This window comes from Genypterus blacodes, unplaced genomic scaffold, assembly GCF_046128005.1.
Source record: "Genypterus blacodes isolate CSIRO-AG114 ecotype Tasmania unplaced genomic scaffold, CSIRO-AGI_Gbla_v1 ptg000044l_1, whole genome shotgun sequence".
NCBI lineage: Eukaryota > Metazoa > Chordata > Actinopteri > Ophidiiformes > Ophidiidae > Genypterus > Genypterus blacodes.
The window spans coordinates 4,692,677-4,716,480 of NW_027466857.1; the positions used below are offsets into that span (position 1 = coordinate 4,692,677).

At 39.8% G+C, this 23,804-nt stretch overlaps 1 protein-coding gene and 1 long non-coding RNA gene across 2 annotated transcripts; both read right to left on the minus strand.

Moving 5' to 3' along the window:
- Positions 1–7,107: 7,107 nt before the first annotated feature.
- On the minus strand, positions 7,108–10,136 carry LOC142999388 (uncharacterized). The gene is made up of 3 exons (XR_012963313.1): positions 9,973–10,136; positions 8,428–8,491; positions 7,108–7,193 (listed from the first exon to the last, which is right to left on the minus strand). It is a non-coding gene; the product is annotated as an uncharacterized LOC142999388 (long non-coding RNA).
- A 9,645-nt stretch (positions 10,137–19,781) lies between these two features.
- On the minus strand, positions 19,782–23,768 carry LOC142999469 (alcohol dehydrogenase class-3-like). Its single transcript, XM_076149060.1, has 9 exons — positions 23,525–23,768; positions 23,344–23,445; positions 22,943–23,093; positions 22,718–22,805; positions 22,387–22,606; positions 21,483–21,743; positions 21,202–21,331; positions 20,027–20,165; positions 19,782–19,925 (listed from the first exon to the last, which is right to left on the minus strand). Exons 1-9 carry the CDS (start codon positions 23,540–23,542, stop codon positions 19,898–19,900), a joined length of 1,137 nt encoding a protein of 378 aa, XP_076005175.1. The 5' UTR covers positions 23,543–23,768; the 3' UTR covers positions 19,782–19,897.
- Positions 23,769–23,804: the final 36 nt, after the last annotated feature.

Consider the following 23,804-nt stretch of genomic DNA (forward strand, 5'->3'; position numbering starts at 1 on the left):
CCTTCATGAATTGTACCAGTGAAGTGTTTGTGTTCACACTTTGTTTACGCCTTGTGACGATCAAATTTATATGAAAATATTAACACTGTATCGGGAAAAAATTTAATAACAAGACTAAACTTATATAAAAAAAATAGAACAAGAAACTTGAATAAAAATAAAAAATTAAGAATAGTGGGATAAAATTATAAAAATCCTCAGAATAACAAAATTGGCGATACAATGCTGTGAGTTAAATGAAAAGAAAACTTTTATTACCAGATTTTGGGGATTTTTGTGTGTGCAAGATATTAGATGGGATACGCTCTGCTCACGAGTAAAATCTGGAAAATAACTTGTAATCACATACATTTAGTAGATTTAAAAAGTACTAATATGACACCCCTTATAATGTGTTTGAGTCAATATAAAGTATTAAAAAATGGAGATACCAAGTAAAGTACAAGAACCTGAACACACTTGTAAACGTTTACTTCCCACGTCTGATGAGAGAAAGAGCGAATGTGTGTTTATTTACTCTCTGTGTACGCTCTGTCCACACTCGTCTTGCTTGGACTCCCCGCTCTGCTCCTCACCCACAGCATCATCCACCCATGAGGCAGCCCACGAGTGGCAACAACCAACCCCACCTGGCGTACTGGTGACAGCGCCATCTGGTCCCGGCCAAGGCTCACCATCGGGCCCGCAGTCGGTGCCCAGAGTGCCAGTGTGGCGTTGTTTAATGAGCGCATATGAGCAAACATTCAACTGCCAGGTGGTGTTGCCGCCAGACCATGCCGACCAGGCGGGGTTCTGCCACTGCCGTTCAAAACCGGGGGCATCAAAGGGGGGCCTTGGATTTCTAAAGTAACCAAGCCGTAATCCACCCCCTTATTGGTCCCATTCATATTGAAATACATGATCAGAGGAGCTGCAGAGGCCCTAATCTTGCCAATGAGCGGTCCGGCACAGCTGCAGGGATCAAGTCAGAGTATGAGACCACCAATATATTAGAAAAACTCAGGCCTTGCTGATTGGATTAGGGGAAATGAGGGAGGGGGGGCCACGGGGGTGAGGAAATGCCATCTTCTTGCGTTGTGTGTGGCTTGGTGAATCTCAGTGTTGGCGACCAAGGAACAGGAGGTGGGGCAGACACACTTTGTCCCGGGTTTCGATGACTCACAAAAGGGAAATTGGAGGGGGCGAGATGAAGAATGGTGACAACAAAATGGAAAGCAAAGGCAAAGAGCGAGTGTGTGGAGTCGGGCCTCGATAGCACCTCCCAGCCTCCCAGCCTCCCAGCGTGAGCTCGTCTGGTATTAAGTTGTAGTTTTAAGGCAAAAAGAAAGAGGGAGAGAGAGGGGAATAAAACGGGCATTAGCTGTCGACTTAAAGGTTTTTGCTGGTTCCTCTGGTAGGAAGAGCCGCCTCGTTTAAGTGTGATTGAACGTGGCTTAGATGGGGATCAATGGTTATCCTCTCAAATGTTTTGTTTTGAAGTTTCTTTTCAGTATTTACTGTGAGGAGAAAGAGAAGCCATTTTGTTTCACAAAGCAGGCGCCAAATATTCCCATAGTTGTGTGACTGCCTGGCACTGTCAACACAACATATCCGTTTCTCCCTCTTGCACCCTTAATTCCTCTGTTTTCATATTTAAGAATTGTTAGTTATGTGCCTTTTAATTCAATTGTCCTATTTTGTGTGTGTATGTCGTATGTTGTTGGTGTGTCTTTTGAAATTCCGGGTTTAAAAAGGATATATTTTGCATATTTCCATGTTTGTATTTCATTTAGAGCTCTTTCTGAAACCTATTGATCCATTTCTTCTCTCCCTTTGCTACAGCACCGCCATTCATACTGAGTGAGGACATTTTCGGCACTGAAACTCTCTATCTAGCCTCATTGCTGTGTCAATCGGATGTGTAGATGTAATGGAATTCAAATGTTCTGTGTTGACATTAACATGTTGCTTGAGTTAGGTTAAGTAAAAGACTTATCAAAAGCTTTCAGGGCAGCTCAGGACTTGATAGACCAAGTCTTGCAACATAACCAACACATACTACAGACTATGTTACTCTATAGAAATGAGCCAAAACCAAACAGCACAAAGTGGGATGTGGAGGATGGCTTACTTTGTATGCAATTGCATATTTAACAAAATTCTTCATTCTTTTAGGTTATTTTGGAATATCTGTTGGGCTGATGATGGATTCTTGGCTCTTAGTCCACCTATCCAAGCTGTTTACTTTAGACTGACATTAAACCTGCAGATGAGAAGAGATTTAACATTCCTTTACCATTATCTTTCTGCACTGTATTTGAACATGTCAAATAATGAGACATTTTCAATGATAATTTGTCCAAGATATAACTATAATTCAAATCATTAATCATCAGTGTTATGATTAAAATTTCAAACTATACACACTCAAACTGCTTTCTACTATAAATGATGGTCATTTCGTTTTACAGGCTGTAACAAATTATTTAAAATGTACATGTATGGACCCACGTACATGCCTGTACACACACACACATAACGAAACACACACACGCGCCTCACAGGTGGAAAGCCTCATCTCAAGCATTCTGAGTTTGTAGAGAGCAGACTTTCATGGAATCCCTCTGCAAACGGATCCAGCCGTGCTGGAAAAACATCATCACTTCTGAGTTTGACTGTGGAGATGGTTTGTTTAGCACATTTCTCAGTTATGTGGTAAAAGATCAAATTTGGATCCTGGAAAACAACATCTTAACAGACCTAAATAGAAGTTTTTGTTTCAGAGGAATCAAGGTACTTTGTATCATTAGACCTGGTTTGAGAGCATCTTTTGATTTGGCAGGTCTTAGCTTTTAACTCCCTCTACCCCAATTACCCACAATGCCCCAACTCCAAGTCCCGAACTGATCAAAAGAGGCTGTTTGGGACTCTCTGTGACCTCTGACCTCCCCATGGACAACCTTATACACACATGCCACAGCCATGTAATATACTGTACATTAATTCTAACTATGTGCAGTATGTGTCATGGAGGAAATGAAGTATACTACAAAGCATATTAGTAATCTAAATGTTATTGTGTTGTTAATGGATATCATTATGTGAATGAGAAACAACTGAAATGAATCAGCCACTCACAGTTGCAAAGTCATGTTGCAGTTCTAGCTGATTCTAATTCTGTTATTTCAGCTTAAGAGCTTGCTACCAGTATGCATATGATAATGAGCGTGTGGCAAATTAAGTCTTAAATCTCTAATTTAACTAGTTGTTTGTCATGTCCGTATATACAATTTCCAGTAGTATATATAGTTCCATTTGATTGCCTTCTGATGTAACACCACTTGTATCTTACTGGTGGGACAAAATTGTAAAGTCTTGTATAGTAACTACCAAATTAGTGCAACTGTCTACATCTGAATTCTTCTGAAAGGTTCATACAATTGAAACCAATTCCAGATATTTTAAATTTATTCTTCCTTTTAATGTAACATAGAACCATTAATTATCCTGCTAGACCTGAACTGACCTCTTTCATAAACTTTTCCACCTTACCAAAAACTATAACCTATTAAAAGCTCCAAAACATCCATCTGTCCATCTGTGTTGCCGTATGGGCCTTCAAAAGCATAAGTCAAAGCCTTGTAATGACCTGCAGTATCCATCATGTCATGTTGTGCTATGGGGGGGTCACATAAAAGCCACACTAAACGTCTACACGGGTCCCAGTGGGTACAGTGGCAGCTCAGCAATGCTATTGTTCCTCTGAGGGATCTACGGTTGATTAAGTGCCTTGCTGAGAGACGGGAGCAGTTGTTGAACACTAAAGCGTCCCGAGCAATAAAGGTCGGTCACGTGCCAAAGCTCGTTATCGATTCGCCCAGGAATATTACGTTTACAATATGAACGTTAACATTTACGGCGATCGTTTTGCATGACATGCATCAGTTGAGTCCGCTCGAAATTCCACATCATCAATTTTACAATCAAAGATGGAGCTGTGTGGTCCGGAGAGTAGCTGTAATAAACTCACTGTAACGTGCCGAAGGAAATGGAAGGATCGATGTTCATGGGCGGTATCATTAACATGTTTTAGAGAATTATGTTCACTGATCGTATTTATGTGAATATGAAGACAGTATAGACAGAAGAGAAACAGTTTGGTGTCTTTTTGCATGTCACTGTTTGATGACAGATAGTGATGCAGACAGCTTATGGTGTCAAGAGCACTGTCATTAACCCCCATTATTGTTGACTTAATAATAGCCAGATGTACAGTACCTCCCCTCTGTGACCTCCCTCTGCCATTTGATCTAACAGGATGTCTGTGCCAATACGGTAAACTTGCAAATCTCCAGCCCCTGTGCACCCTGGGAGTTGGGTGACAGTAAGCATCAGCTGTGTCTTTTACCTGTCGTCAAGGAGCGGCAGCCATCCTTCTTCCTCTGTCCTCGTCTCCTCAGGGGTCCTCTTCGCCCCCCGGCCAGTTATAGAAAGCTGCTGGCTGGGCGTCACGTCTCCGTAACGCTGAAGAGGCTCACGGCTATTTATCTCAATCTCTGCACCAATTGGAATTAGCAACGTCCCATTACGCTGGCGATCCTTCAGTCAGCAGCTGAGTATATCACGGTGCTATAGCTGTGACCGATGTGTATTCTTACATTCTGAAATAGCAGCAGGTGTGAGTGAGTGAGTGTTGAAGTTTTCAGTGTGTCACCATGTTTTAGCTGTGAGGCCCACGCGAGTAAACAGCTCATCTTCTGCTTCTTTCTACCACAAATGTCACTAATCTTTATAGGCTCTCCAGGCCTGGGGATGATTTGGAAAATTCTGAATCGTTTTGAAGTCTTGCTATCACTGATTTTGATCATTCTGATTAACTTATACATCTAGGTGGCAGCTATTCACTGGAGTCATCATCTCTCTGCCAGGCAAAGGCATTTTTAAATACGCCTGGATAAAGCTCGTCAATTACACATCATACACCACCATATTGCCCAATCCCTATTATTTGAAGTGTGTGTTTTAAAAAGCTTTGGATGAGTAAGAAATTACATTGTGTAAATTTTGTTTGATTGTTTGTTGACTCAGTAGCTGCCACCATATCACAGGGAAAAGACTGAAAAGGATCATTCTAACTGTTACCCTCCAGATTAGCCTAATTATACACAGTAATAGGTGGAATCCTTTGAGGGTTAATCCTCGCAGGTCTTCATGAAACCACACGCTGCAGCACAAGGGCGGCGGAAAGTCCCTGAAACTGTGTGAACATGTACAATTTATACTGTGTTCGGGTGGTGTTGGAAATTGGGGAATACCAGTCTTGATTGATTGCTTTACTACCAATGTGCGTAAAAAATCAAAACAAGAATATAAAGTAACAAAAGCAGTATCCACCTCCATGTTTCAGTCCATACTGTCTGCATGTTGTGGTTGATTCTTCAGAGAATGGGCTGAAGTTGTATGTGCCTTTTGACCATTTGACCACCTTCTGATGAGCACCTGAACGCACCAATACTCATTGCATACAGCCTGTGTGATATACAGTATGCTTTATGTGCAAGTGTCTCTCAGTGATTTCCCCATTTACACTCAGTTTAATGAATAAAGGAATATATAGATTCCGTAGATATTTTTGTAAATATGAATATATTGTTGATGTATAAAGTTTCCTGATTGAGACATTGTATGTGATATTGTGCTTTACAAATAAAATTGACATGACTTGACTTGATAAAGGCAATGTGATGTTAAACTGTGTAAGGATGCGGTTGGAAATCAGCTTTTGTAGAGTATTTCTGATATGTTTGTGCAATTATAAATCAATATGTCCAGTGGGTATGGATTTTGATGCAAGATGTAAAAAATATGTGTGTCTTCCTTTTAGATCAACATCAATTTAGTGTTGCTTTGCACTACATTGAACAACTGCAGTCCAACAAGTTCATAAGACGTTGTATTGTAAGACTTTTTATCTCAGTCTTGTTTACTTTAATGATGTGACGTTTGACATCACGAACAGGGTTTTTAGTACGAAGGTGGTGAAGTTCCTTAACTTAAGCCTTGTAAACATCCAGTTGATCTGAAAGCATAAATATCCAAAGAGGAAACACAGGGCCAGATTTTATTAAGGGTTTTGCAGGGCTTTTACAGAAGGTAACCAGACAAATATCATCCACATTTACTAACGTGAGTGTTTTCTTTTGTCCATCTAGCAATATCACGATCAGATTTCTTCTCTCAGTTTCATATTGTATATGAATAGTCATTTGAACAGCGTTGGAAAGGTTAATCATCCCTTACAAGTACTCATGACTCATCTACTTGAAAAAGGCAAGATGGGGTGAAACTCGAAGTCAGTCCAATGATCTTTGGCATTAGTCAACATGGCATCACCCATGGCATCACATTTTTAAAAAAAGTTCGATCAAAATGAACACTTATTGCCTGATATTCATTTAAAACACATAATTATAGATGTTATTGTGATGTACACTGATGTAAGATAAAAAAAGATCAATCAATTTCGACGAGAGAGAGAGAGAGAGAGAGAGAGAGAGAGAGAGAGAGAGAGAGAGAGAGAGAGAGAGAGAGAGAAAGAGATTCGAATGAAATTGAATCCACATCTAAATTTTGAATGTTATTTTTTTCAATATTAAAAGTTTAATGATTAGTATCTTGTATCTCCAACAATTGGCGATACAAGTGTATGGAGTTATAGTTTTGATACTGGAGTAAATGTAATTTTTTTTCACGATTATATCACTTTTACTTTTTTTCCTATTGTGATATTAGGACTTGGTTGACTGAATAATTCGAGTGCTTCTTTCCTTGCTGAATACAAAGTTTAGTGCTTTTTACTACAGTATTGTTGAGCCTCTCTTGTAAATGAGAAAGAGTGCAATAATTGTCTCACATGCACACACGCACACTTTGACCAGTGGTGTGAAATACTTTCAAATCTTTGCTTTCAAAGATCACTTTCTCTGAATGTTAACCCCTGAAGTTCCTCTGTGATGGCCTTTATTAACGACTCATATCCGCTGAACCCTCTTCGTCCGCATGGGGGAACCCAACAGCTGAATTCTTCTCTTTAGAGTTTATTGTAGATAAACATTTAGTATTTAGAGTGAACGAGCACACCTGCTGAGAGGTCAGACATCTTTATTGAGGCCTCCTCGACCTGACAGAAGGATCATAGGGTCCACCAATGGCTTCTGAAAAGGAGATCAAAGATTTATTGTTCATTCCTTGCACCCACACTGTGATGTCATAAAATTTTATGATGCGTTTTCCACTGAATACTTTTTATTAAGCACATCTTTACCAGACAGCCAGACATAATTCACCTGCGGTCGTAACTTAATCATGACAGCCTCTATAGGATTAATATGAACCTGCTTCAGCTGGGTGCTGTTACACACATGCAAAGGCAGATCTGCAGTTATTATCATAACTGTGGCGCACTCTAGTTCCCTATAGGTACTGCACAAAACTGTGACTTGCTGCTGGTCACGGGCCTGTATCATCAGGCTGTTATTGGGTTTTTGTAAATATTATATCACAAAGTGCTTTTATATCATACTTTTGCTCATCAGTGCAATCAGTGATGGTAATTAACTTAAGCTACATTTAGCTATAAACTTTACAAACGTGCATGTTGATATCACCCATATTGTCTAAACCACTCTGGAATAGAACACAAAGGTAAACAATGAAATATGTATATGTGAGGGCTGATTATGCTTTATTTAGATTGAGCTTTAACCAATAGTTTTTCCATAGTTGTGCATATACAATTTTAGAATTCAGTGAGCTGTTAAAATGTCTGTTTGCCTTATTGTATATCAGCGATAATACAAATAAAAATATCTGTGGATTCCTAATATGTAAAAAAAAAAGTAATCTTCAATTATGTCACATTGAAATAATAACTTTATTCAATAGAATACAGAATAGACATATACACATAAATGATGATGATGATGATGATTTAAAGAATGTTTATTTGTTAAGGTTAAATTGAATATTATGGATGAAAAGGAATCTTAGGAAATTATTGTTTTTAACTCAGTGAGTAGTTGTACGTGATTTCAGGGGTTCAAATGAAAACAAAATGTTCAAGCAGGCTAAAACGCCTGTTACATGCATGATAATGGCAAAAATGCACATGTGTACTCATGTGAACGCACAAAGACACACAGTCTTGTCATGAATAAAGCATTACGTAGGAGCCCACAATTTCTTCAAGTTAATCAAGATAAATGGCGTCTACTGTAGCAAACTGAACAGACTGAGTTTAATGCTGCTCTAATTTCCATTTCTTATCTAAAGCATAAACATGCTATTAAAACAAATTGTGAACATAAAAGTTTGGATACCAGTTAAAGGCTTGAATGTGGCTACATGATTAATGTGGTTACAGTTGGCAGATAAGAGAGAGAGACTAACCGCTCTAAAAGGCTCCTATTTTACAGCATCCTGACAGGCTGCCGTCTCTCAGCAGTGTCGAAATCTGCTCGACAGACAAACACATACATTATCTAAAAAAATATTTCATTACATTTCATTCTAAAAATGACATGTTCAACCTCAAACAAATGTGATTCTTTCTGATAAAATACATATAAAGTATTAAAATGTCATAAATGCATTGATAGTCGTCAAAATCTGATTTGAAATAACAGTTTGTCATAAAAAAATTTATTCATTTTTAAAATAGGGACTTACTAAGAACTCACATTTGATGGAATTTACTTTATTTTATTTATTTCCCCATGAAAAGCCAACAATCATGCTGATTTTATTTATCATATTTCATGTTGTATTGTAATATGGGAGAAGCCCACCAAGCTACAACTCTGCTGTATCTATTTCATTATTCCATACAAGTCGAGCTAAATAATAATTCACATTGCTCATTCTAATAATGTTTAAGCTACAAAATTAAAATTACATGAAGATAACGCTTATAAGAGATTTAATTGCCTCATAAATCTCAAATAATCCATTTATATTTTATTTTTTTTAATCTGATCTTGACTGGTGGGGCAGCAGTTTATGAAATTTATTCCAAAGAAGTTTTTTTTTAGTGTGGTAATACCTTTATATTTATTGCTCTTCTCAGTATAAGTCATCAAAGTGCCTCATATGATTGCAGTTTACATCATCTTTGCCTCAGACATTCTTTGTCTCTGACATTCACGCCATGATTTAGTTGATTTTGTGCGACACTGCGCCCCCTGGTGGAGCTATGTCTATACTGCGTCAAGAAGAAAACAAGAACTTGATACTGCTTCTTCTGAAACGCATTTATGCAACACTTCACTTAATGATGCTTTAAACACACTGGCAGGCTTTGACTCGATTCATCAGATCAGGTAAACCTCTGTCACAATTCAAAGAGCAATGCTGCAACTGATCATGAAGCAACATTTTCCACTTCATGCTTACCTTCAAACAGACCAATTAGTGGTTAGAGTGCTGATCCCTCTGTGCTCTTTAGCTACTAAACCTGCTGTCTTAATGAGCCGAGAGATGAGACCTCGTCTGTGCACCAACACGAACAAACAGAGGCAATCAAATCAGGAAGCTTCCCCAACCTTTATACATACAGTATGTTTCTCTTTTACGCTGACAATTGATGCTATCACCCACATCTGCTCTACTTGTATCACATTCAGAGCTACTTTGTATGATCATTAATTCCAGGACTCATTAACCCATGTTTACTGGGATCTTTCCTGTCACTGACAAACCTTGCATCATCATTACTCATTAACTTTTTCTTTAGTGGGACTTTGAATGCAGGACTTGTAAAACTAATGGAGTATTTTTCCATTATTACTCAATCGTCTTGAGTGCTTCTTCCACTCCTGGCATGGAAGCTTATGCTGCTGTTGTGGTCTCTGTGCGTCACTTTGAAGAGGCTAAATGCCTAAAACGCATGCAGAATTGGAGGCTGTGTGTGTTCCAGGGCCCCCGCAGTACACTAACCTGTCAGGGCAGGACAGAGCTCTGGGGTGGGTAAAGCTGCCTCCAGTGCCCTGGGGATGAGGGATTACTCTGGGCTATTTGGCTGGGTCCAAACAGGTGAGGAGCCAGGTTAGACATGACAGACGTTGTTGGGGTGTCCAAGGCTTAGAGGATATTACTTTAAAAGCAGCTCAGTGGGTGTTCCCCCTCATCTGTCTCCGTCTTTCCTTGGTTGTTTGTTTGTCAGTCATTAAAGATGAAGCATTTTGTGTGGGTAGGACTTCTTAATCCCAACGGCAGTGATTACAGGGCAGAGTTGCAGGTTAATAGGTGCTAATGTTAGAACTGCAGAGTTAAGCACACACACGTATCGTCAACACACCACATAAAAACAACATAAAATATTTTTTGATGCAAATAAAATCACTTGTGACCACTCTGGGTAGTAGGACTGCTTTGCTTCAACAAGCATTGTTATTAGGGGCACTCCTCAAACATAAACCCTATCTAGCCTGGGGACTCAGTGTGCCTAATAAAGTCCTAATCACTGGCAAGCATTGTTTATTTTCTGTTTTCTGTTTGAGTTTGTGTGGCCCCGGGGCCACACAAACTCAAACCCTCTGGCACACGGGCTCTCCCTCAAAGCCTCACATATCCGCTAAATACCATCAGAGACTTGCCCTCCATGCATCTCTCTCTTCAATATCGGCGCTGACCTGATGCAGCCTTTCTGACACCAGTTTAATTTATATAGACTGTCAGCTGTGGTTCATATATGATGCTGGTCATTGTGTAGGGAAGAGGATGTGCCTCACCTGTGATGAAGATGCTCTGGACCCCAGTATTAGTCGCTTTACAATGTCAGAATTCCATCTTGTCTTACTCACTATACTTTTACTGTTTTACTGCTTAAAGAACTTTGGTTTAATCCTGGAAAAATCCAAATGCATATCTGGAGAGTGTAAATTTAAAGGTAGAATTCTGTCAAAATGGGAAATACATAAGTAAATGAATGGCAGACAAAGTATAGTTTTGAACAGCAAACTTAATTCAAGTCAACACTGCAATCTGCTCTCTATTGTTGAACTAACTCTTTAAAAACACTTTGCAGTGGCAAACAAATGCTTTAAAAAGATTTGATGTGAGTATTCAGCATTTACCATGGGGATGTGTGGATCTAGATTGTTGTGGATATAATATCACCACCTAGTGGATAATATTGATCATGCAGCCACACTGCCACATCGCTGCCTGGGTAAGGGACAGACAACAAAGGTCAATATAGAATAATTTCAAAATAACATCAATAATATCAGGCCGGTATTTCATTTTATGTGGTGTCTGCAAGCTGGACATCTTAATAAGAAGCAAAAACATCCCGTCCCAATTATCATTGACTGTCACTGGCATTCATATCAGGGACAGATTTCCCCCATGTTTGCTCAGGGAACATCCCATTCAAGCAAATGTGTTTGCTCATACTCTCAAGACATGTGGGCTGAAGACTGAAATATCAAACAGGACAACTGTTAAATGGGATGCACACACACACACACACACACACACACACACACACACACACACACACACACACACACACACACACACACACAGACAAATGCACAGAGTTATGCATGTAGTCAAGGACACATACACACACACACATGCTGCATTTCTCAAACCAAAACAAGTTGATCTGTGAGCATACACACGCACACGGACACACACTGCGACACTCTATACCTCAATTACCTAAAGTCATAATTAATCCTGCATCACGCCTGAAGAACGATGAATGGCAGCTGTAGTTTTAAATTAATAATTTGAAAAGGAGAGCGATACAGAGTGAGAGAAGAGGGAGATGTGTCCTGTTTTGTTATGGGACAGGGGAAGGCAAGATTACCCATGTGCCAAGGGAATCTAATGCAATTACGAGTGTTTGCTTACACCATGTGTCCCCTTCCGTCTGCGCAGCAGCATTGGGACTGCACCCGTCACCATCCTCCCATTCAGCACTCTTGTTTGTTTTCAGTATTTACACCCCCCCCCTCCCCTCCTCTCCCCCCGCCACCACCACCACCACCCATCCTCATTTGCCCCTGCCTTCAATATCACTAATTAAAGTAAACCAATAAGGTTCGGGGGGTTGGGGAGGGGGAATACGATGTGTTTGAAGACCAGATTGAACTCTAGCGGCAACTCAGAAGTCAAAAGAGACATTGGAGGGTTTTGTGTGTGTGTGTGTGTGTGTGTGTGTGTGTGTGTGTGTGTGTGTGTGTGTGTGTGTGTGTGTGTTTGTTGGGGTGGGGTTGGGGGGGTAACTGGCAAAATATACATTATTTATAATGCAAGAAAGAAAGCCACATTGGGAGCGAGGAGGTTTGTTTAAGAGCTTAGCGATGGCCTGCTTATTAGCTTTAGCTGTCATTCCCAGTCATTTGTCTATTCTTCAACACTCCCAATGCTGTGGACAAAGATTATTGATTAGAATCCATTTTTAATCTTATTATGGCTCAAAGTGAATGCATCTGTCAGTACGACACAGAGTGGAAATCATAATTAGAAGAAGAAACAGATAGATAGATAGATAGATAGATAGATAGATAGATAGATAGATAGATAGATAGATGGCAGCTCTGGTTTGACTTTCTTATTTGGACGCTACCCTGGGACATGAATGACATTTCATTTTGTGTATTTAGTGCCATGGATGATATTAAACTAATCTGTCCATGCTCCTGTTTGCTCTTAGGGATTTGGGAAGTAAAGGCAAACACAGAGCACACCGAGACTTCTGCTAAGTTGAGGGGTGACGGAGGCTTTTGGTAAAGCAATGTAGCTGAGGCGGCAGCAGCGAGCTGTTGGCTCTCTCAGTGTGTGGTTGTGAGAATATTGTCATGTCCAAACCTCCTCGGTTAGGATTACATATTTGATGTTAAATCCATTTGTAAAGTTGAAATGTGTGTGTTTAACTGGTAGTTATGTTGACCTTTGAAAAACCTTAAAAACTAACTTCCCAAAGGCCTTCAGGATTTCTGCTCCTCTGCAAATCTTGAACATTAAGTCTGAACATCTTGCTTGTAATGAAACTGTCTATCACAACATGACAAATAATACTTTCTTGGTTTTGGTACATGTGTCATAGAAGAATGCAACAAAAGTTAATAACAGCAGACGTGCAGGGTGGCCGTGTGATAAAAAAGGATCCTGTTCTCATGTATTATGATTAACATCTCACCATTGATCCATTCGTTTCTATTTTCTGAGAAATATGAAGACAGTTCGTGCTGGCGGGCTGATTTTCATTGCTTTCATTCTCTGTTCACTATAATCTCATTAAAAGAGAACACTTTTTTGCTTTATTAAAAATACACTGTGTATAGACACACCTGTTCCATACAATGCAATGTAACACCTCTACCTGTGTGAAGGTGTTTCAGGCCTTTAAATACAGTGCAGTGTGGTGAAACAGCACCACCAAATAACCACTGACCACCATCTCTGCCTTTCTGTCAACCAAAACCCAACACTATCATTATAAAGGGTTGGATTTAATCATACAGGCGTCCCTAATAAAGTGGCCACTGAGCATATGTGTGTATTTTATAGAAGAGCTTACATTTAAAACCATTTGTATGATATACAATTAAACATTTCTTAAGCCATAGGTCAGATTTCTATAACAAATCAGAAAACAATAAATCCCTTTATTTGTTGCTTTAGTTGTCATTAAATTTGGTATTGATAGAAGGTTTGAATCCTGCGTTTAGCTTTAAGGCAACGGGGCAACGCTGATAGTTTACTTTCGGATTACAGATTCTACCTCTAAGATCACAAATGCTGCCTATTTACGTTCATCCTTGGGGTCAATGGGGTCAATAATTGAAATGAATTGAAATTCAATCAGCCTATGTGTTACTGTGTAGCTATACTACACACCAAACAATGACACTTAATGAATATTTGATTTACTGGATCACTCAAGAGGTTTTTATTCTTTATTTTTCAAATATACAAAAATGTAAATTCAGCATTACTCACTCCTGTCCTGCTGGCCAGAGTATAATTGAATGTTTGGGACTGAGTAATGACACCAGGAGCCTATAATGGATCGTTTCTTTTCTTTTACCAGCCAAAGAAAAATAACATTTCTACTGTAATTCAGTTAGGAGTGTATTTTTTGGGATGTGACCAATGCTTTCGTGGCCTGGCACAGAGCCACGGTGCATTGAATCTGGAACCTCATCCTTGGATAACAGCGGGTTATTGGGAGAAGAAGGAGAAAAGAGAATGATGTGCGTCACTGCGAATGTACAACAAGGTAGAAATGACTCACTGCACACTCAGTTTGATTTGTCGCGTCCCACCGCAACCTTGAGACTCATCTGTGGTAAAGCAGAGCGATGGATCATGCAAGACAGAAATATAACCAACCAAAACAGAAGGAATCATCGGAGCCAGAATCTGAATCACCCTGATCACCAAACAAAACAAGTGCAACACCGAAGGCAGAAAAATTAAAGATTATTTTTACATCGTACAAGTTATTTTACATTTTATACAAAGAGCATAACAGATCTTCGTGTCATGCTGATGTAAAACTGCAGTATTAACAAAGAGTGAGTGACGTGTCTTTGCCTCTGGTGTCACCTCCAACCTGGAAACGAAAACAATTAGAAGCAAATGTGAATTTGTTTTTTGTCTGTTCTTTTGCACAAAATTACACAAAATACAGGTCAATGTAAATCCCTCGATTAATTTTGTAGATTGCTTTCCAGGTATTTATAAAGTATCAGCACCATATTTCATCATATCTTCATTTCCTCTTTGCTGAGCTTTAGTTTATCTCAGTTTCTGTAATCGTCGTGTCTTATCTTACAGCGAGGCTTCTTCTACCACGTGACCCCTTATCTTGTCTCATTTCAGGCTTGTTTGGTTGGGTTGAGCTTATCTTATCTTGTTCTATCATGTTTTCTATTATTTGTATGCTTGCGTTACACTTTGGCTTATCTTAGTTTAGTTTATCTTTTTCTGTCTTTCCTTTGCATGTAGTTTCATCATATTTCCATTGAATACACGTGCAAAAAATGCTGTGTGTTTTATCATAAATGATGTTGAGGATGATGATGATGATCGTGGTTGTTATTTGATACCTAAAAGGAAAATAACAGTACAAGACCGGTGCTGTAATACATGTACATTTTTACATTTAGCCATTTGTATAGAATATTTCTGGTTGTTCTTTAAAACACAACCAGCAATTTCACGACCAATTATATTCTTACAATCACAGAAAATAGCTCCACAAACATTCCCAGAAATGATCCCAGCCCCGTATGCCTGGAAAGCAGGAGCAGGAGCTAAACAGAGCAGGTTTGAGGAGGCTTCTAAAGCTCCCAGTACTTTCCCCACGCTTGTGAACTTCTTCTCTTGGATTAGGAGGTAAACACACTGGGTCTGGGAGAAAAAATATCTCCCCCTACCTCCATCCCATAACCACATGAAATGACTTTGTTAACTCGGGGTTGACATGTGAAAGAAGCGTGCGGTGGAGGAGACAGGGTGGGGAGGGGGGTTGTCTTTGTTCTGTCAAGCACACAAGTGAAATTGTCTGCATAGGAGATGAAGTTATTGAAGCTTCAGTAGTTGTGTGCATTATGACTGATTTTCATTTTTCCATTTTCATTGTGTACAATGGCTGAAGTCATGCGTATGTAAGCAAATTTAGACATGTAAATCAGTTTCTAACGGGTGTTCTCGCTGATTTCATTGTCCGTGCTGTATTTCTGTCTTTCTAATTAGATTTATTACAATTAAAATTACACTTTAAACTGTACATCTCAGCGTAGGACTCCTTCCCATGCATGCCAGTAATATGACCAATGAGGTAGAGACCAAACAAAGGAGTGCCATGATAGCACCTTAGAACTAATCTCTCAATTACTACTTGCTGCTGCTGTCAGACGAAACACAACAAAAGCTTAGAGCTGTCACGCATACAGCTTTGTGTGTGTGTGTGTGTGTGTGTGTGTGTGTGTGTGTGTGTGTGTGTGTGTGTGTGTGTGTGTGTGTGTGTGTGTGTGCGTGCGCGTGCGTGTGTGCGCGTGTGTGCCGCCCCTGTGTGCGTGTGTGTGTGTGTGTGTGTGCGCGCCTTTGGTAATAGCATGTGTGGTCTCTGTAATCTCGTTCTTTGTCTATTTCTGTTGCAACTGAACTATAAAACAGTGACACAGTATGAATGACAGTTACAAAATGCTAAACATATGGCGTCGCACGGCACAATGATTATCCATTAGTTTTGCATCTCACCATATAACCACACTAATTTAAATCCATTATCTTAAAGGCACCGTAGCGTACAGTGTCTCAGGCTCAAATGCAAATTTAAAGTAATCATGTCATAGTTCATGTCTCACTACTTGTGCAAGTAACAGTGATGGACCAGCTACAAGTTTAGGTTGGGTACAGAGTCAGCACTTTATTTTTGGATTTTTGGAACAGGCTGTACTAATACTGGTTATGAAGGATGTTAACATCACAATGATTTACTTGACTGCACATTGTTGTTTGATGATCTTGCAAGTAGACTTTTGAAGAGTAATTTCAGCTGTGAATTATGTTAAAACAGACCAGTATTGCTCTGCAGAAATGAGGTAACTTCAATATTGGCTTTGAGGTAAAAATTCAAAATGCATTATCTAAACTAGAATGTGAGTTTTGTCAGCTGTCAACATCAATATCAACACCTAAATAATCTACAATCCAAAGATTCTCACAAAGCACAAGTTGATTACAAAATGTGTAATATTCTGATAAAACATTATTGTCATTAAGTGTCATTATTGGTATTTTAAAGGCTTGCATACAATAACAGCAGGTATGGGACTGACCCTAATGAGACAAGATGAATTTTAAAAAATGAAAGAAAAATATTCTTAATTTGATGATTTACTAAAAAATGAATGTCAATGTAAAAAAGAAAATCAAATTAATCAAAAATACACACAAATAGACACATTTACGTTGAAAAAAGGCGAAGCGGTGAGCTATGGTTGGATGCTGGTATTGGTTGGCCACCTACTGAAGCTGAGTTTATTCCACTGACACAGAAGTTAAAGCTGACCGTGTCAGGGAAAGACTGGGGATGTCACAGCCAATGCCTGGCATTAGCCGTATAATGGCCAGGATTTGCTGATAAAACAGGGCCTCACATTGGCAGTCTTTAGTGACTTAAGTGGGCCGTTCTTCCATAGCCGTTGGGGCTGTACAGCATGGCCATCCCTCTATATCTCTTTCAGACAGGCTCTCCCTCCTTCACAGGTTCATACAGTAGCGTCTCCGCTGACTAATGTAGTTTTGCGTTCACGTGACCCTCTGTTAAGCAAACACTCCTCCTCATATCGCACACGTAAAACCCTGAGGGATGCTTAAGGTTGAAGTATGACGCATGTAGACCAATAAGTGTGCCACACATTCCTTTATTTCATTGTACACGTGTGCAGAATGGAAGGTTTGTAAAGGAAACCCTGTGATTGGATCAGAATATTTCTGGATCTTGTTGTGTCATCAGGTAGAATTATGCCATTTGCTATAAGATAACTGGAAATGGATCCATATTTAAATAATATTAGTACTTTTACGTGACATTAGACTTATGAATGTTCTTTCTAAAGGTGTGAATCTTACTGTTATGTTGAATTTGTTTCTCCTGTCTGGTCGAAAACATTAATTGTGGCCAAAGAAACACATTAAGTACATACTCTATTCAGTGAACAGATTATTCTGACGCTTATGAAACGTCTCTTTCTGCTTAGCTGTGGAATCACATCTGTTTTGTTTTTGTTTTTTTTACAAGAACAGATGTTTTCACCTCCAGTCAACATGACTAACACCAACAGGTAAAACTAAACAAACAGAAAACAGATGTAAGAAGCCATTTAGGCGGTAATGTGGCGCTGGAGTGCACAAATGTATCTGCTTCATCTCATTTTGTGCACAGAAATAAAGACATTACTGGCAAATTACGCTAAGATATCAAATACAGATGTTTGTCGTGCACTTACTCACACACACACAAGTCAACATACTGATAAACTGATGCTTGGATGCAAGGTTTTCTTCTTTTTGACCACAAAACAGCATCATCTATTTCTTTTAATGTTCCAGTCTTCTTTATTGTAGCTAATGTGTGTGTGTGTGTGTATGTGTGTGTGTGTGTGTGTGTGTGTGTGTGTGTGTGTCTGTGTGCGTGTCTGTGTGTGTGTCTGTGTGTAAATGCACACAGGGATGCTGCTTAATAAAAAGCCTAGATCTCCTGATCCCAATCTAAATACTTTGGAAGACAAGGCAGCACTTTGACATTTTTTTTCCAGATATTCCTTTATTTGTGAGGTGATATTTACTTGCTCTGGCATTTCAGTTGTTTGTCAATTATTTCATCAAGTCTCCTGTCTAAATGTTATTTAGCAGTGAGTGAATGACTAAAAGCTCTATATACAATCCATATGATTTCCTCTTTAGAAATGGTCGCCATCTATATCACTGTTCCAGCTTCATGCCACAGATAGTTTGATTCTAAATTCCTCACCCCTGAGATATTTGCAGGGAAGCTGCGCACGAATATAAAGCGCAGGACAGTTAAGACTTTCAAAAATGTGCACGATGTCATTGAGTAATTCAGATGTGCATGTCCTTGGTGTATCAGTTGCACAGTGCTGTGACAATCCAGGAGGTTGTGGAGTTCAAACAGAGGGAGAAAGAAAGGCAGGAGAGACTTATGGACGTCACTTTGGATAGTTTTTCCATAGATGCAGGAGACATTCAGACACATGTCCCCAAGAAAGCCTTATAAATCTGTGAGCATGTCCAACATTTATAGATGAGGTGCCCAGACGCATAACCACCTGTCAAAACTCGTCTCCCTCTTTTTCTTTTGATCTCTCCCTCCCTCTCTCCTTTCTCTCTCTCTCTCTGCTTTATGATAACTTTCTTATGATTCAAGACTCGGTTGGAGGAGGAAGAGGTGAATCTAAACTTTCTAATCTTTGATTGATAACATAAAGAGAGCAGAGAGAGACACAAGGTGAGAGTCGCTTTAATTTTCCATATTAAATAAAGATGGAAAGTGGGGGGAAACTGCCAAGGGTGTTCATCTGATCTGAATGGAACTTCAATAAAGCAAATTCCTTCGACAGCTATTTCAGTTCATCACAGAGAGGCATTCCCCAAACAACCTTTTGTCTTGCGTTCTGACAGCCCATGACTGTTATTTTAGCCCCTCTCCTTGACTCCCTATTAAATCAATATATAACATTACCAAGGACAAAATTTGGTGAGTCTGACCACATGAAGCAAACACTTCTGTGTGGTTGGTGACTATTTGGTTGATGTCTTTTATATCATCTTCTGTATAAAGATAATATATCTTATCACAACCTGAATCAGTATTACTTATGTACGGAGAGTGTGTTTTGATGATGGGTTATGTATGTAATGATAACATTCTGTACCACGTTATACACGTGTGTGGACATTCTGTGTAGTTTCAGTCATGATAACAATTGTGGAAATTATAGCAAAACTATTATTTAATGCAGAATGTGATAGAAAACCGTTGTACAGTCATCGGGGGGGGGGGGGGGGGGGGGGGGGGGGGGGGAGGAGGAGGAGGAGGAGAAGCTTTACATGACATTCTACTGCCATCTAGTGGACAAAGCAATAATAAAAGCTAAGCCAAACAACAATTACATGGAGTGCTTTTCTCCAAAGTGCTTTACAATGACCTCACATTCACCCATTCATACACTGATCCTGAGCCACGCAGCCCCTAATTAAACAGAATCTTTACTTCACAAATAATAATTACATTCATGCAGTCTTTTTATAGCAAAAGAGCACATGTATCAAAACTGTGTTCTATTGAAACTGCGTCACATTTGGCTTCTTCTTACCACAGACTGATTACAGTGCGGATGCTAGAAGAGAGAAAAAACATGAATGAAACAATTGAATAACATTTAAGTTGAAGAGTTCCAAAGTAACACAGTGGCAGCAGATATAAATTCAGAGCTGTTACCTTTTCTCATTTTTGGAAAGCTGAAGGGCCTCATTGATCTGATACAGTGACAGGTTGCCAGTTACAAACTCATCCAGCTTCAGCTTCTTGTTCATGTAGTCCTCCACCAGTAATGGCACACAATCCACACTCTTCCACCCTGTGGGAAGAAACCTTTTTTTAAGTCACAGAAAAAAACAAAACACTGATGCAGATGAAACACTAAAGCCTGGATTGACCACATTGACTCACACCTTCTACCAATTAACCTTTGCGCAAGGGTTTTAACCTCAACACTCTTCCAATCTTTGAGAGAATATAGTTTCAGCCTATCGACAGTTAGTCAAGTTCTGATAACGACATCCCTTCTTGCTTCCTTTGGTTAGACTGTAGCATAAATGAGGTACACTCTAAAGCATACTGATGTAAAGAATAATGCAATATGGTAAAGGAAATGACACAAGACTACGCTGAAAGAGTGTACATCCAGTCTGTAGCTGCCCTCTCTACACCAATGCAGGAGAAAGTGACGGCAATAACAAGAAAAACACGGAAATGGTGTGAAGGACGGTGCAAGCAGTGCGAGAGAGATGAACAAAAAGTTTATTTTCCAATTGAACCTGTCTGTGGTACAGCTAAAGCCCCAAATCTGCTTTAGAAGCACATTTTAAGGACTTTTTTTTAAAACTCTCATCTTAGCTATCAAGACAGACATCATCCCAGTCGCAACGCTAGAAAAAAAATCAACTTTAATTAAAACATCTGATCACTCTTGTTGTCGCACTCTTCTCCAAAATCCCATCTCCCTTATATTCAAATAACTTCTGATGCATTAATGCTTATATAATGCTGCATTTAAATAAATGTGGCTGTGTGCATGTGCTATAGTGAAACAACTTTAATGTGTATGTGTCAGAGATACTATATCTATGACATCTCTCTACACTGCATGATAGTGGACCAAAGCTTCTCTGTAATCAAACTGGTTCTTTGAATTTCTCTCTGTGCAGCAACTTTGCATCACCATGTTATCTGTGGTCGGATATATTATGTAGATAAGGAAAAGCATGTGAAACGCAAGTGTCAACACTGGATGTCTTCCAGATAACGCATCTCAGCAACAAGCAATAATTATGTTTGTTGCCGAGGGACGCTTTGGTGTGATGCTTATATTTGTTTATAGCTGATGAATTCACCTCCAAAATATGCCCCCTTCAGTGTGCGGCCCATCAGGAGGTCGTTGACTCCGATTGTCATTGCCGTTTCTGTGCCCTTAGTGATGACACAGGTGCCACAGCCCTCTCTGGTAGACTCCAGGGCTGCGGTCTAAGACAAGACAAAGCCTCAGGTGATTTACAATAATGCAGAATAACATTAAAAGTCACTACATGCCCACAACCTGACAAGATTGTGCCACTGCCACTTCATTTATCTAAAAGTATGCAGTCAAACATCCTACCAGACTTGAGTCACCCACCATATCATCTGCCTTTCTGACACACACCACAGCGTAGTCCACCCCTCCATTGGTCATCTCATGAAGAACCTCTTGGATGGACTCCCTGTGGTCATTGGGGTTCACAACATCAGTGGCTCCAAGCTCTTTTGCCTTCTCATGTTTGCAAGAGTTGATGTCAACGCCAATGATCCTCGTTGCTCCAGCAGCCTTGCAGCCCATAATAGCAGCCAATCCAACAGCTCCGAGCCCAATCACGGCGCACAAGGAGCCTCTTTTAACCTGGATACACAGGATTTGATAGTCAGATGGAGGCAGAGGTGTCAGTATAGATGACTGCACTGTTTTAACTTAATACATTACAATACAATCAATGTGAACAAACAGGGTCTTAGGTAAGATAAGTTGTTTTAACATGTCTTGCTTTTTCTGCATTCATTTGTTGGGAGACATTACTAACTTTTACTACATGAGAGCCTATTCACTTCTATATGTTTGAAGACTTTTCAAACAATGTATATTACCAAAATAATTCAATTGTATTTGCAATGCATGTTTTAATTTTCAATGATTTCTCTTTGTTTATCAGGGGCTTGGCTGTGGAAACCTGATTTGAACGTTGCTTAATTTCACTTTACACCTAACTGTATTCATTTAACCCTTAACTGGATTTCCTAGCTTTGTGGCACTTCCTCTTGTTGTTCTCTCCTAACTGGATCCTTGCTTGTGTTGCATTTAAATCTCTATGTACCTCGCTTTGGATAAAACCCTCTGACAAATGAGGAAATGGAAATTGAATGGCTTGTGCTATTTGCTGCCATCTAGTGTGGGATACAAGTATACACTCTGATCACATAAACATTATCATAACACTGGTTTATGTTTTTGCATATTCTAATTGAAGCAATGCGGGCAGCTGTCTTACCTTGGCTGTGTAGCGAGCTGCACTATAGCCAGTGGAGACAGCATAGCCTAATAAACACACTTTATCAAATGGGGCGTCATCTCTTATCTTTGCAAGTGAGATGTCAGAAACCACTGTGTACTGGGAGAAAGCACTGATGCCCATGAACTGGTAAATCTGCTGCCCGTTGTAAGATATCCTGCTTGTGCCATCAGCTAAGACTCCGATTTCTCTATTTTCCCTACAAACAAACACAGAGGAAAGGAGTCTGATGAAATCGGCAGCAATTTAAAACAATCTGAGCACATGATTGCAAATGTGTGACAGGATGTTAACTCAACATCACATGTACCAGTTCTTCTTGCAGACATTATGTTTAGTACTGCAGCACTGGTCACATTCTCCAAACTGCGGTAGAAAAAGAGGAATAACTCGATCGCCTGTGAAGACATATAAAGCTGTCTGTCAGAGCAAATGCACTAAACCTACGGCCTTTACGTTGAGTCACCGAAGTCAACTGCATTATAAGATTCTTTGATTCACCTACTTAGGGAGTGTGGTGATGCTGATTTGTTACCTGGTAAGAACTTGATGACTCCTGGACCAACACTCTCTACCACCCCTGCGGCTTCACAGCCTAAAATGAATGGAAACGGCTGCACCCTAGTCTCTATCCCAGGCTTGTACAGGAAGGCCCAGTCTGTGCTGGACACAGCTGTTGCCACAACCTTCAGAAACAAAAACCCCAAAACACAAAGGAAGCAAATTAGTAACAAAAGCATAACAGTTGGATGGTTTCAATTCCCCCTTCCATTTGCTGCTGTGGTATTGAGGAGCCATGGCAACGCAAACTGGAAAATGCTCTAGTTTACATTGAAATCAAACACATAACTGATTAACTCAATAATGAAAAATAATAGAAATAATAATTGATATATAATTAATACTAAATCATTCAGATGTTTTGATGTTTATTACCTTAATACGGACTTCATGGGCCTTAGGTGGGGCCACTTCCACTTCTTCAACGGAGAGAGGCTTACCTGGCTCCCAGGCGACAGCTGCCCTGCATCGGATCACCTGATCGATAAGAAAAATATCTCCACGTGGTTAAAATATTAGTTAAGTATTGATTGATAAAACTTTTAGGAGTGCTTACCTCGCCCGTTGTTGACATCACTTCTGGAGAGATTTCTATGCTGACCTGTTACATGTAACGGCGCACCATGTACTTTATACCTTTATACTTTATAGGGAGGCAGTGGCTCAGTGGGTAGTGCTTCCGCTCGGGAACCGGAGGGTCGCCGGTTCGAAGGGTGGTAATGTAATGTAAGTCGCTTTGGATAAAAGCGTCTGCCAAATGATCGTAATGTAATGTAATGTATACCGACTGGTGGGCGGAGCCGTTGTTGGGCGGAGCCGTTGTTGGGCGGAGTCTC

Bases quoted from the DNA above. Each gene is read 5' to 3' on its own strand.
- LOC142999469 (XM_076149060.1), bottom strand. The intron at 23,094-23,343 runs GTAATAAACATC...TTGTTTCTGAAG, and splicing joins CCCATGAAGTCCGTATTAAG to GTTGTGGCAACAGCTGTGTC. The intron at 21,332-21,482 runs GTGGGTGACTCA...GTCTTGTCTTAG, and splicing joins TCAGAAAGGCAGATGATATG to ACCGCAGCCCTGGAGTCTAC.